General features: G+C 41.6%; 1 protein-coding gene across 2 annotated transcripts in view; it reads left to right on the top strand.

Annotated features, from left to right (window-relative positions):
- The first annotated feature begins 987 nt into the window (after nucleotides 1-987).
- pax2a (paired box 2a) overlaps nucleotides 988-12,202 on the top strand; it is a 29,230-nt gene continuing 18,015 nt past the window's right edge. For both annotated transcript variants that reach the window (XM_034101394.1, XM_034101392.1), the window contains exons 1-6: nucleotides 988-1,803; nucleotides 3,225-3,390; nucleotides 4,415-4,612; nucleotides 8,153-8,238; nucleotides 8,402-8,521; nucleotides 9,428-9,472. In XM_034101394.1, coding sequence (XP_033957285.1) covers nucleotides 1,761-1,803; nucleotides 3,225-3,390; nucleotides 4,415-4,612; nucleotides 8,153-8,238; nucleotides 8,402-8,521; nucleotides 9,428-9,472 — 658 coding nt within the window. In that variant the 5' untranslated portion in view covers nucleotides 988-1,760. The remainder of the gene's footprint in view (nucleotides 1,804-3,224; nucleotides 3,391-4,414; nucleotides 4,613-8,152; nucleotides 8,239-8,401; nucleotides 8,522-9,427; nucleotides 9,473-12,202) is intronic.

Consider the following 12,202-nt stretch of genomic DNA (forward strand, 5'->3'; position numbering starts at 1 on the left):
ACACTATCCTGATATAATAATGCCTAATGCATATAAATATTTTTTCAATTATATTTTTGCTTAAAAAACTACTTTAAACAGCAGTAATGTAGACAGAAGAAAACATAGAGGCTGTAAAAAATACAATTGTTTCCCCTCGGATTGAGTCCTACCGGAAGATATTACGAGTGCATAATACAGCTAGGTTCCCCCCCCCCCCTCCCACCTTTGACCCGGCCGGCCCGGCAGCATCGACCTCCTGCCTCTGTCTGAGGACCACAGCGGGCTGTAACCTACTGTATGAGCGCCATCTACAGAGCAATGCTGCACACAGGCGGGGAGTGGATGATGATGGTGATGATGATGGTGGTGATGATGATGGCCTTCTGACTGACTCTCCCTCTGCAGGCTGCGAGCTCACCTTGCACACATCCTGTATGACCACACACGGATCAAAACAGTCAGGATAAAAAGTAGCAGCTCTTGTTTTTGCATCATTATTGAACTCATGTAAATACTTTTTTTGTTAAAGAATGTTTTCTGAATTATTTAGGAATAGGAATATAGGAAGATAAAGCATTGAGAAATTGCTGTAAAAACACACATTTTCAAAATAAAGATGTTATTGCAAAAATGGTGTCACAATGGGAAACAAATAATAACTAAGTTGTGATATTTGAGAGTTAACACTTTGAACCAGAGGCTCACAACGTGGGTAACTGGGCCTCTTGTTGTGTTTTCAAGATGAACAAATTGTTAAATGTATTTTTATTTAAATTATAAGAATAAGATACATTCTAATTATGATTTTTTTTTTTCATATATCTTGTTTTAGGTTCTTTAAAATCACTTTTGAAAATTGTGCCAACATCAAAAATATTCACACATGAGTCCCAGTCTCATCAAGGGTTTCTATTGGGAGTCTTTCATATGAAAACATTTGAGATATTCTTTAAACAACACACAGCAGCCTGACAGTGCTTTTACCTCTCTTCAACCCTCTGCCTTTAATTTCCTTGATTCTTCACCTCAAAGTCTCATCATTTCCCATTTCGTCTCCCTCCCCTTCCTGGCTGTCGGATGCAGGGACCTCCTCATTTGAGCTGCAGGTTTTTACGTGGGCGAATCACAAAGTGTTGGAATCTATTGCCTTTGTCTGACAAGTCATCCATCTCTATGCGAGGGGATCTGTGGGATGGAGGTAGGAGAGGGGGGGTGATCTGTGGGACTGCAGCTTTTAGAAACAGACACACAAGGAGAGGGGTTTCATTCTCAGCCCAAAGCTTCGCTCAGGCACAGCCCATTCCGGAGGAGAGGGGGACGCACTGCTCTGTACTTCGCCGTGTCCATGTTGTTGTCATCTCCGCCCCTATCTGATTAAAGCACACAGCCCGCCGTCAGAGGAGAGGGATTTCTCGGCCACAGATTCGCAAGCGGACCCGTGGAGACTCAGTTATTCGCCTTTTTGTTTTTGCTCATGATGTCCTTAAAAGACAAACAGTGACACGGTTTGAGTCAATGTTGCTGCGACTGGTGCGCTCTGCACACGCCTGGGTCATGCTCTGCACCTGACAGCCCTTCAGAGACACTTTTGAGTTTAGACTTGAACAGGAGGAAAACTTAGCATCGCCCCGAGAAGTTGTCCACTGCCGCGGACTCTTCGCACACGGACTGTTGTTCGCTGCTCCGAATTGTAAATCTTTGTTTTTTCCAGCTTTAAGCTGCACCACAGAGGCGAAACGGCGACCTCAGTCGATTACCTTTCCTTCCTTTGCTATCCAATGGATATTCACTGCAAAGCAGACCCCTTCTCGGCGATGCACTGTGAGTATACAAACTAGTTTACACACGTTTGTGTTTTGACCATATTTTTTGAATTAATACAGTCTAAGTACCGCATTAGACTATGTTATGTAGGCCTACTTTATTTTAGATGTTTAATATTTTTATTATATATTTTAAGTCAATTAAGGCTTGTTATTTGCCATCTTTTTATTATTGTCTTAAACATGTTTGTATCTTTAGTTATTTTCCCAAAAGAATATTGGCAAGGGTTTGCAAGAGTCACTTGAAAAAAAATATTTTGTTGGGTAAATTTAGGTGTTAATAAAAAGGGAAATAATAAGCAGAGAAAAACCAAATATAAGGCTGCTAAAAATGTTTTTAATATAAAGATATTTCTGGCTTATTCCTATGAGCACGTGTCACAGGAGTTTTGTTTGAAATGTCTTTGCTAAAGCTTTATTGAGTCAGAGTTTAATCAAATTGAGAATATTTGAGCTGTTTTTAGCTAAGCTACATTTTCTTTGAAGTTATAAATAGAAATTCCCAATTTAAATACAAAGCTTTTATTGCCTGTGAAATAGCAGATGCTTCAGACAAGGGCACGCTGTGTGTAAATGGATGTAACACTTTATTTTTCTCCCACTTTAAAGTTAGATGTTTAGTAATAAAATGTACGCAGTTCATCCAACTGTTAATTTTCTTCATGTTTTCTTCTCCATACGATATGGGTAAAGAAGACCCGGGCTGCGTGTAAATTATTTATTCCTCCTCATTCGCGCCATCCGCGTTTGTAATATGAGTTATCAAAGCTCATTTTAATTATTTACAATAATTGTGCGAGGAAAATTAAACAGGTTGAAACATAATATCTGCGACATGTGTTAGGCTGCAGTGGAGGAGGTGCTCTTGGAAAATATTGCCCATTGCCAATGCACAGAGAGAAAGGAGTTTTATTTTTTATTTATGTGGTATCCAAAGAGCCATTGCGGTGTGCTTTTATTTTTCTATATATTTCATGTTGGTTGCTTGTTTGTTTTTTTTAAATATGTTCTATATTTAAAAGAGACACTAAAATAACCTTATTGAATTTTACTCTGCTGCTATATCTATCATTATTAAAATTACGTTAGCCTAATATTATTACGACTATTATACATTGTAATAGTGTTTTTATTATTTAAAATCCTACCATTGTTTATTTAAATGTTTATAAAATGTAATATATCTTTTTATTTCAGAGATAATGCAGCAAGAAATATTGGTGTCAAAATTAAAATGTGCATTTGTGCAAGTGTAACTCTTTGCATGCATGTGCCCTATTCATGTGATTTAAACATTAAAACCAAAACACCCACAAAATAGAAATGAACCTCCATGTTCTCCACCTCACGTGAAGAGAGCGTGTCTCCTGCAGGTGTGTAATGTTATGCTTCCCTGTGCTGCTGTTGTGTCCCACGCAGGGCACGGCGGTGTGAACCAGCTCGGCGGGGTGTTTGTGAACGGCAGGCCCCTCCCGGACGTGGTGAGGCAGCGGATCGTGGAGCTGGCCCACCAGGGGGTCCGGCCCTGCGACATCTCCAGACAGCTACGGGTCAGTCACGGCTGTGTCAGCAAAATCCTCGGCAGGTAAAAGGGGGGGATCCACTACCAACAGTGTGTCAAACATCAATCTTCTATAGCCCGTATATATGCGCACCCAGCTATATTTCAGCCTCAGCCATCGGTTATATAGGCAGGTCATTTTTTTCTTTCCTTTAATCCTTTCTCTATTTTTGCTTGAACACAGCAGTTCTGCGTCCGAGATTTTCTATCCATCACCTGCAGCCCTGCAAGAGAAAAGCATCATAATCATGAAACAATTTAGGAGCAGAGTTTACAGCTAAGCATTATACGGACAACAAATATCACAGAGGAATATGAGGCTGTATTAATATTAACAGATGAAGAAAGCTTATAAAGTAGCACGAAGTCACTTTAAAACTGTATTTTCAAGTCACGAATGGGAACCTGTCTAGCAGATTAGGAAAATAAAGCAGTCTACGTCAAACACACCTTTGAGTATCATAATCCTTTACAGAAAGCCCATAATACACACGTTATGTTCATATATTTTTCCATCAGTAAACGCTGCTTACATCCTGATAAATTAGGTCTACATCATTATACATCAGAGCACAAATGCTGTGAGATAATATTTTGAAATATTTTTTTCAGCTATCAGAAGGCATTTCAGAGGTATTTCATTTCACACACACTGAATGTTTGTCACCAACATTTACCAATAGGTCATGGTGGCATGTCGTGCATGCTACTGTAAACTCATGGAGATTGGAAATTAGGTCTAAACTTTGCTTTTACAGCTAAACTGTCCTTTGTTCTGTCCGTCTCACTGCTTATATTGTGTGATTTTAATTACACTGCTTTTCGTTGAAAAATCCGCTCTGTTCACCTTCCAGCTGACACTCAATTAGGCCCATAAAACAGCACACTTCCACACCAATACATTTAAGCCGCCATCATATTTTTAGGTTTTTTTCTTCACACTGTGTACTAAGGTCGGCGGGGATTTGTTTACACACAACATATATTTAAGCCACCTTTTCCATCCAGACAGACTCCATTCAGAACCATTCACTCTGTCCCCATGCAGGTACTATGAAACCGGCAGTATTAAACCCGGAGTTATTGGAGGCTCCAAACCAAAGGTTGCAACTCCGAAAGTGGTGGATAAAATAGCTGACTATAAGCGCCAGAACCCAACCATGTTCGCTTGGGAGATAAGGGACCGACTACTGGCTGAGGCCGTCTGCGACAACGACACCGTCCCCAGCGTTTCATCCATCAACAGGTAGGCGAAATAGCCGTTTTACATTTGATGTTGTCTTGAAAACCATGCCGGATTGTTGCAAAGTGCATTTTTATTTATTTCTATACGTGTTCACGCATGTAAGAGAAGATGTTTGAGTGGGAACAATAGAACAGAAGAGGAAACAAAACACGAAACCCCCTTGCGTAAACTGGAAATGACCGTTTTGAAATAAGCACATAACTATTTTATCTATAGTCCCAGCCGAGCCTAACCGGGGTGGTCTCACAAGTGCAATTCAATCTCTTTTGCGGCCCTCCACAACACAGCCAGCACGGGAGCTGAGGATGGGGCCACGAAGAATCACATCTGTCTCGATAAAACCCGATCAATACCGCGTAACCAGATCCAAAGGCAGAGGGAAATACCCAACAAAGTCGTTCAATACGCGGACCACACTGCGACAGAAGCGGCAGCAGCCTCTTTATTACCAACCAATTGCTCTGTTTTCCAACACCGAGGTGAATGTGGAGCGACAACAGACCACACATTTAGACTCATATAGTGTAGTTGGACAACTCTAAATGATTACTTTTTTTAATTACACATTATAGTATTATTATAATAATTATAAGTACTAATAATTAATAATATAAAAAAACAATAATAATAAAAAAACAATAATAATATGTATTTTTGCACTTAACCTATATTTTTCATATGCAGTCTAACATAATTGTAATTACAGCATGATTCAAATGAATTCAGAATGTGACAGACCATATAAAAAATCCCCCTCAAACAGTGTTGATCTATGGGTAAATGGACTATAAAAGAGTTTCTGTTCCACTGAAGCAGCTAAAGCAGCAGACACCCTACACCTTCACCTTTCCACATGAAGCGGGACAGCAGTGGACAGAGTATCTTTAGACAGAGGACGCCGGTGAAAAGCCCTAGTGCGTGTGTGCAAAGTGAAAAAAGCCCCATAGTGCCTGCGAGTGATGAACTTTGGTTAGGAGGCACTGTTCCAGAGAGCTGGTCATCGGCATTACATTTTAATGAGCTGAATAGAGTCTCATAACACATCCAGCTAAATGCAGGAGATAGATGAATCTAAACAGAAGAAGAGAAAGGAATATTATTATCAGGCTGTGATGGAAATTATGCTTTCAACAGGTCCTTTTCGTGCTGTTCACTTGTTGTTCCTAAAAGCAAAGGAAAATGTATTTAACTGTGTGTGGAGGCAATGTTTTATGTGTGACTATTAAAAAAACATTTCTGACCATCTGCTTGGTTTTAAACTGTGTGGAACAGCACTATTACAGGAATGTTGTGCTCTGAAACTAAGTTGGCCTACGCATTAATCATTAACATCAGAGCTGGTGGCAATGCATAAAACAAACTGCATTTTTCATTCTTAAAGCATGTACTTACAAGTCCTAACCTAGTTTCATTCTTAAATGTCCCTAAAACGTATATTAGCATTTAAGAATGGTTATTGATATGTATCATTATATATATCATAATACATGTAGAGAATGCGGCAGATTATTTTGGAATGTATATTAAAGAATCACACCTATCATTTATAACTATAATTTCCAGGCTATTTTAAATGTCTACGGTTATTTATTGTTCTCACTGTTGGTCTTAAATAAAGGGAGGATTGGGAAAGTAGTGAGGAAGAGGAATAAAGAGGCAGTCAGTGAGAGAGAGTCTGGTGGTCTCTGTGGTTAAGAAGCTGACCTCTGGTCTGTTGACTAAAGAGGATGTCCTGGCTTTAAACACATTTTTCCTGCATGAATTATTAAAGATTACACAGAGACTGGGTTGCACTTTGTTTTGTCACTGCAGAGAGGAGTTTCCACCCACTGCAACATGCCCAGAGGACAGAGGCGAACATAAGGTCCTAAGCGGCTTTCAATCATATTGATCCACATTTTAATCATTCTTTGGGGACTTTTTTTTTTTACAACACCCAAAAACCACCCATCTAAATTGCTTATTCAATATCAATAACATAGACTTGAAACAAAGTCCTTGAATTTATGAGGCTCCCTAGAGTCATGAGGTCAGATAACTGTTGTGGTGAGATGTTAGAAATTCAAATACAATATTGATGTGTGTTTTCTGGAGGAGGCTGCTAGCCTTTGTTGCCGTGCCTGAAGGAGAGAGTATGGAGGACACATGAGATAGTGAGGGGAATGAAAAAAAAGAGTCTGATGTACATTATTTGCCCCCGAGGAAGTTAACCTCGTAGCTGCCTGATTCAGAATTGATAGCTCATTGCTGGATGCTGCATGCACATGTGAAAGTCATTCGCCTCATCTGCAGTCTGTAAAAGTCTGTTTTTGTCACACCTCCCGAGTGAGAGGGCTTCCATGTGGGATGTCTGTCTCTGCACAACGCTGCCTGTTATTCAATGATCTCACGTACATCTGTCAATCAAAAGATTACCATAGTCATGGTTTCATGTAATGCGATCATGTCCCATAAGAGCGATCGCTGAGCTTGTGTAAATCCCACTGTACCTTTACAATAATCCTCATTTTAACACATGTAGCATTATGTCGTATTTGAAGTTTTCAGTTTATTGTGATGCCTTCTTTTATTTTGTACTTATTGAATTCAAAGAGCACCCCGGATTAAAATACAGCGGATGTGGCAGTGGTCTCAGGTTGGGCCAATGAGACACTATTGCTTTTCTGTCACATATCATTTATAGATCACCATTTGCATTTGCTGTTCCTCCCTGCCATTCGCCGTCAACTTTTCTATCACGGTGTCCCAATCAATAGGCTCTGATGCTCAGTGAGCCTGGTGGATTCCTGTGTGCTACACTGAGCAACACAAATACCAAACACTACAGCAGACGCCCGAGAGGTGACCGAGAATAAAGAGAGAAATAAAGACATGATTTGGAGAAGAGTTGAGATAGAAAGAAGGAAAGAAAGAGATAAGGGTTTTGAAAGACAGTTATTGTAAAGTACAGTAAAACGTAGAGCACATTGGACAGTGAGGCCGAAATGAGAAAAGGGGATGAGGTGGTAAGAGAGAGGAGTTAAAGATCAGGTTTGAGAGATGGAGAGAGTACAGAGAGAGTGAGGGGAAAAGAGGGAGTGGGGAGCAGGAGAGGGAGATTATTAGACTTGGCCAGGTAGAGCCAGTGAAGCTGATCATTGAGGTGAATTGATGTGATTTCATGCTTTGTTTGCAAGATCATTCAGACCAAAGTGCAATGAAGACTTTCCCGCCACATCACATCTTACTGGTATGGGGACTTTATCATATTTCTAACCTCAGAATCCAGCTAGATTGAATCCACAATCCCAGGGGGCAGCCCCCATTCAGCCTCACACAGGAGTAGAGAGATTGCCCCTAAAGCCCAGAGATTGGCTATTTGTGACAGAGGCCTGAATATGAGGATACGAGCGCCCCAAACGATGGAGCACTTGTACATGCACGGGTGTAAGTGGAAGTGATGTGCCGTGTTTAAGTGTCCCGAGGCGGCCGGGCTGGTGTGAAATCTCCATGCTCTGGAAGCAGTATTGATTGATCCGTGTCTGCTGTTCACTTTACCAGGATTATCCGCACCAAAGTCCAGCAGCAATTCCACCCGTCCCCCGACGGATCCGTGACGCCGCTCTCCACGCCCGGCCACACCATAGGTAAGTGTGAGGGAGGCTACACACAGATTACCGCACAGTCAGATGAGCCGCGGAAACAGGAGGAAAACACCTAAATATAAACACAAACATGCATTTTGAAGTGTATATACACCTGAACACACACATACTGTACACACACACTAACTCAGCTCTCTCCCATCAGTGCCCAGCACAGCTTCTCCCCCTGTGTCCAGCGCCTCCAACGATCCCGTAGGTTCCTACTCCATCAACGGCATTCTGGGTATCCCTCGCTCCAACGGCGAGAAGAGGAAACGAGACGAAGGTAAGGAAGACACAAGATCCCTTTGTTTTCCATCCTTCTAATTCTCTCCATCACTCGTCTCCTACTTTTTTCCCCCTGTGTGTGAAGAAGATGGCATTTATGACAGCGCTGCAGCCAAATGTGTGTCTGTGTGCTGTCTCCAGTGACTTGTTATGTTGTATATCAGGCAGGGCGAGTGTTGAGAGAGTGTTGCGATTCAATCAGCTTTTTGATGCCCTGCGTTTTACCATACGCCTACAGAGCTGCATCTCAATTTTATACCATGCTCAGACGTACTGTAGATATATCCCATATAGCTGTCATACAACTCTAATCCCCCTTGGCAAGGCATCAGAGCTACTGCTCCTCTATAACGTAATAAAACACAGAAAGAGAAGCTCTGTTGTGTATCTGCGCCTAGATACTGTCAGTTAAATACTTTACATGTAATAATCCTGCACTGGATACTTAGATATATATTATTTTACTGAAGATAATCTAAAAAAGCATTAAAATGTTCTATAATAAAGTTTTTTTTAAGACTACCAGGGCAAGAAATGAGACTTAGATATGCTCAAAGATTACGTAAGTGGGAAGCCTATCCGGTCCAAGCCAGAATTTCCCATTCCTATGCGAGGAAAGAGAGTGGACACACACTGCCTGAGGGCTAATAGATTATCGGTTCCGCAAACAATTGGCTTTTTTAATGCCTATGAATTAACATGTCCCCGGTGGAGGCCTGAACAGGTGTAGGAACAGACCGGTGGAGGCAGGGAGGGGGCTGCATGTATGTGTGAACATGTGTGTGTATATGTGTGATGCTGTTGTACTGTTTAGAAGTGGCTGATGGGATGAAATGGTTTAAAATGATTCCAAAGAGCACTCATCAAAACAGGCCACTTCCTTCTTTTATGTTTCTCTCTTTAGTTCACTGGAGTGGCAACCACATGGATGGAAGAAAAATAGGACATTGTAAGTTGAAGTTGGACTACCTTTTCTTTTGCTTTGGTCAATCAGACCACAACTCTGTCCTCTCAATGACTGTTTCTGCTCTTCCCGGGGTTATGAGTTTATGGGGACAAGGCGGGGAAACATTTTCCAATAAATAATCTGCAAGGAAATTAATTACATTTTAGCAGAAGTAACAGTGGAAAATCTAATTGTCCATGTAATGGCATGCAGTTCAATATACAGTAAAGCACAGTATAGCGGCTCACAATTAAAATGTTTTTTATTTTTTAACAAAAGGCAGACCAGTTACCTGAGCTAGCTAATATAATTTCAAACACAAAAAGTTACCTCGTCAGACAATTCACAAAATATATACATGCGTAAACAGATAGTAGTAAGTAATAACTTCTTTTTTTTAAAGGGGAGATATAGTGCAGAAAATATGTTTGATGTTGTTTATAATATTGTACAAATGACTCTGTTGCATGTCTGTAAACAAATCAAAGATGTTATGCTTGAAATCCTCAAATGCTTGTTCCTACATTTTGATCATTTGACCATGATGAACATGAAAAAAAAGCTATGTACAGTTCTTGTACCACCGGTGCTGTGATGGTGGTGGCGTGTGATCCATGTGTGGCTGAAGTCAGCAGTTGCCCTTTGAAGAGGAAAAAGGTCCCCATTACTGGAGGGCTGTAGAGATAATGTAGTGTGACATGCGTTATGTACACGGGGTCCCCGTAAGACGAGCTTCAGGGACGTAGGTGCCATAAGAGCCATTAATCTGTCCTTGTCATGTGCTATTGCAAATTAAAAGTAGCATGTTACACTGGACGGCTTCAAGTGAAGATGGGGGAGGTACAAAAAAAGAGAAGGTAGAGCAGCTGAATGAGAAAGTGGTTTAATAAGGGGAGGAGGGCGGAAGGAGGCCCTGGCAGCCTAAAGAGAGTCCAGCATTGTTTGTAAAGATCTGCGCATGCTTAGGTAGACACCTATCTATGGAAATGTGTACGAAGTGTGTCTGTTTGTATCTCTGTGGCTTCAGATGCTCCTCACACATACACATACATTTAAAATAATTTGCAATTCTGCGGAGAGAAGCTATTAATTCACAAATTAACATCTCACCCCCCCCCCCCCTCCCTTCCTCTATCTTGGATGTGCAAGCGATCGAAAAGACAAAAGAAATAGCCTTAAGGGGGGAAAAGAGAGTCTCAGCCCTATCTGAGGAGAGATTGGTTTGCACGTCTGCAAGCAGTGATACCAATTATGCCAGTGCTGGGAGAATGCGTCTCAATGTGCCCCCTCCCTCCCACACACAACCCCCCCCCCAACCTCCTCCCACCACCACCACCACCACCACCACCATCACCACCACCCCAACCCGAATCTATCCATAGCCAGATTTATTTATTTGTGTATCTCATTACAGAATGTTGTTCCTGCCAAATGCATTAATAGTGAAGTGGGGAAATTAGCCTGTTGTACAGCATGCTCTCACTCAGTCATTCAAACCTATGGTGGAAGTGGAAGCCAAGAAAAGGTGACAACTGCTGTGGGATTGTCAAATGTGCATTACAGCGCTAGAAGTCCATGCACTCATTAAAAAAAGTTTGGGCCAAATTATTATGTAAAACATACCTGCTCTAGTTTGTTCTAGTTTGAAAAGGGAAATCTGTAGAGGTGTTGCTTTATGTAAATGCAGTGTTTTCCTAGTCTTAGCACACAGTGACAGGTTAGCCCTGCTGTTCAGGCAGGTTGATGTGACCTAGCTGTATGTATGTCTCATCGCTGGATGGAGCCCAGTGGAGCTCTGGGGAGGACAGGCAGTCGGGAGCTACAGTGATAAATTAGATGGAGAAAGCAAAGGTCATAACTTGTGATTGTAGCGTGGGTGTAGGATGAGTGTAGAAGGAGTTGATGATTGTGTGAGCGGGGAGAGAAAAATATGGCCTAGCAGGTTGTTCATTCATGACATAAAAGAAAGATCGCACCAGGAAGCCAGAGTCATATCCACCTTGTTCAATAGCCTAAGGAAACATGAATAGAGTCACTGGTTTGATTTGTTCAAATGTGATACTTGGCCCTTTTTGGAGATCGTCCGGTGTGGATCTTTTAACACATGACCCATTTGTGGAGTTTGAATCAGTTAGTGTATGGATTTGAACCTGGGCCTACACTGGTTGGCTAGTCAAGCCAGTCCATGACAATGAGTCAATAGAGGATCACTTTAGAAAATAAATGCATCCAGAGCGAGACAGAAATAAATGGAATCATGAGCACCATGATGGCCCTGATGGGGTGTGTGTGAGAGAGAAAAGCCCAGGTTTGAGAGGGGCCACAGAGCGTAACATAGAGACAAGAAGCTGTTAGGCCCCCGACAGTAGAGGAAGACACAAAAGGGTCCACATTGCATTTCACCCCCTCCTCCTTCACTTCTCTATCTCTGTCGTTCTTTCTCTTCAACATTTCATTTCTCCTCTTATCGACCCCTTCTTCATTTTGAGTCTTGCAGGTTAACCATTTGCATTCAGCAACATGGCTGCGTGAGACCCCACGTTTAGTTGTAAACAATATACAATGAGGGCCGTCACAAAAAATATTAGGAGAGAGAATTCACTCAATGAAGAGGAATCATGTCAGAGAAAAGTCAATTACGGGCAGCGATGCCGGGAATTAATGGAGCGATGCATTACTCAGCTTGAGGAGGGAGAAAAAGGCAAGAGAAAAGAGGGGATACGTTAATTGCAT

This window comes from Pseudochaenichthys georgianus, chromosome 15 (assembly GCF_902827115.2).
Source record: "Pseudochaenichthys georgianus chromosome 15, fPseGeo1.2, whole genome shotgun sequence".
In the NCBI taxonomy this organism is placed as follows: Eukaryota; Metazoa; Chordata; class Actinopteri; order Perciformes; family Channichthyidae; genus Pseudochaenichthys; species Pseudochaenichthys georgianus.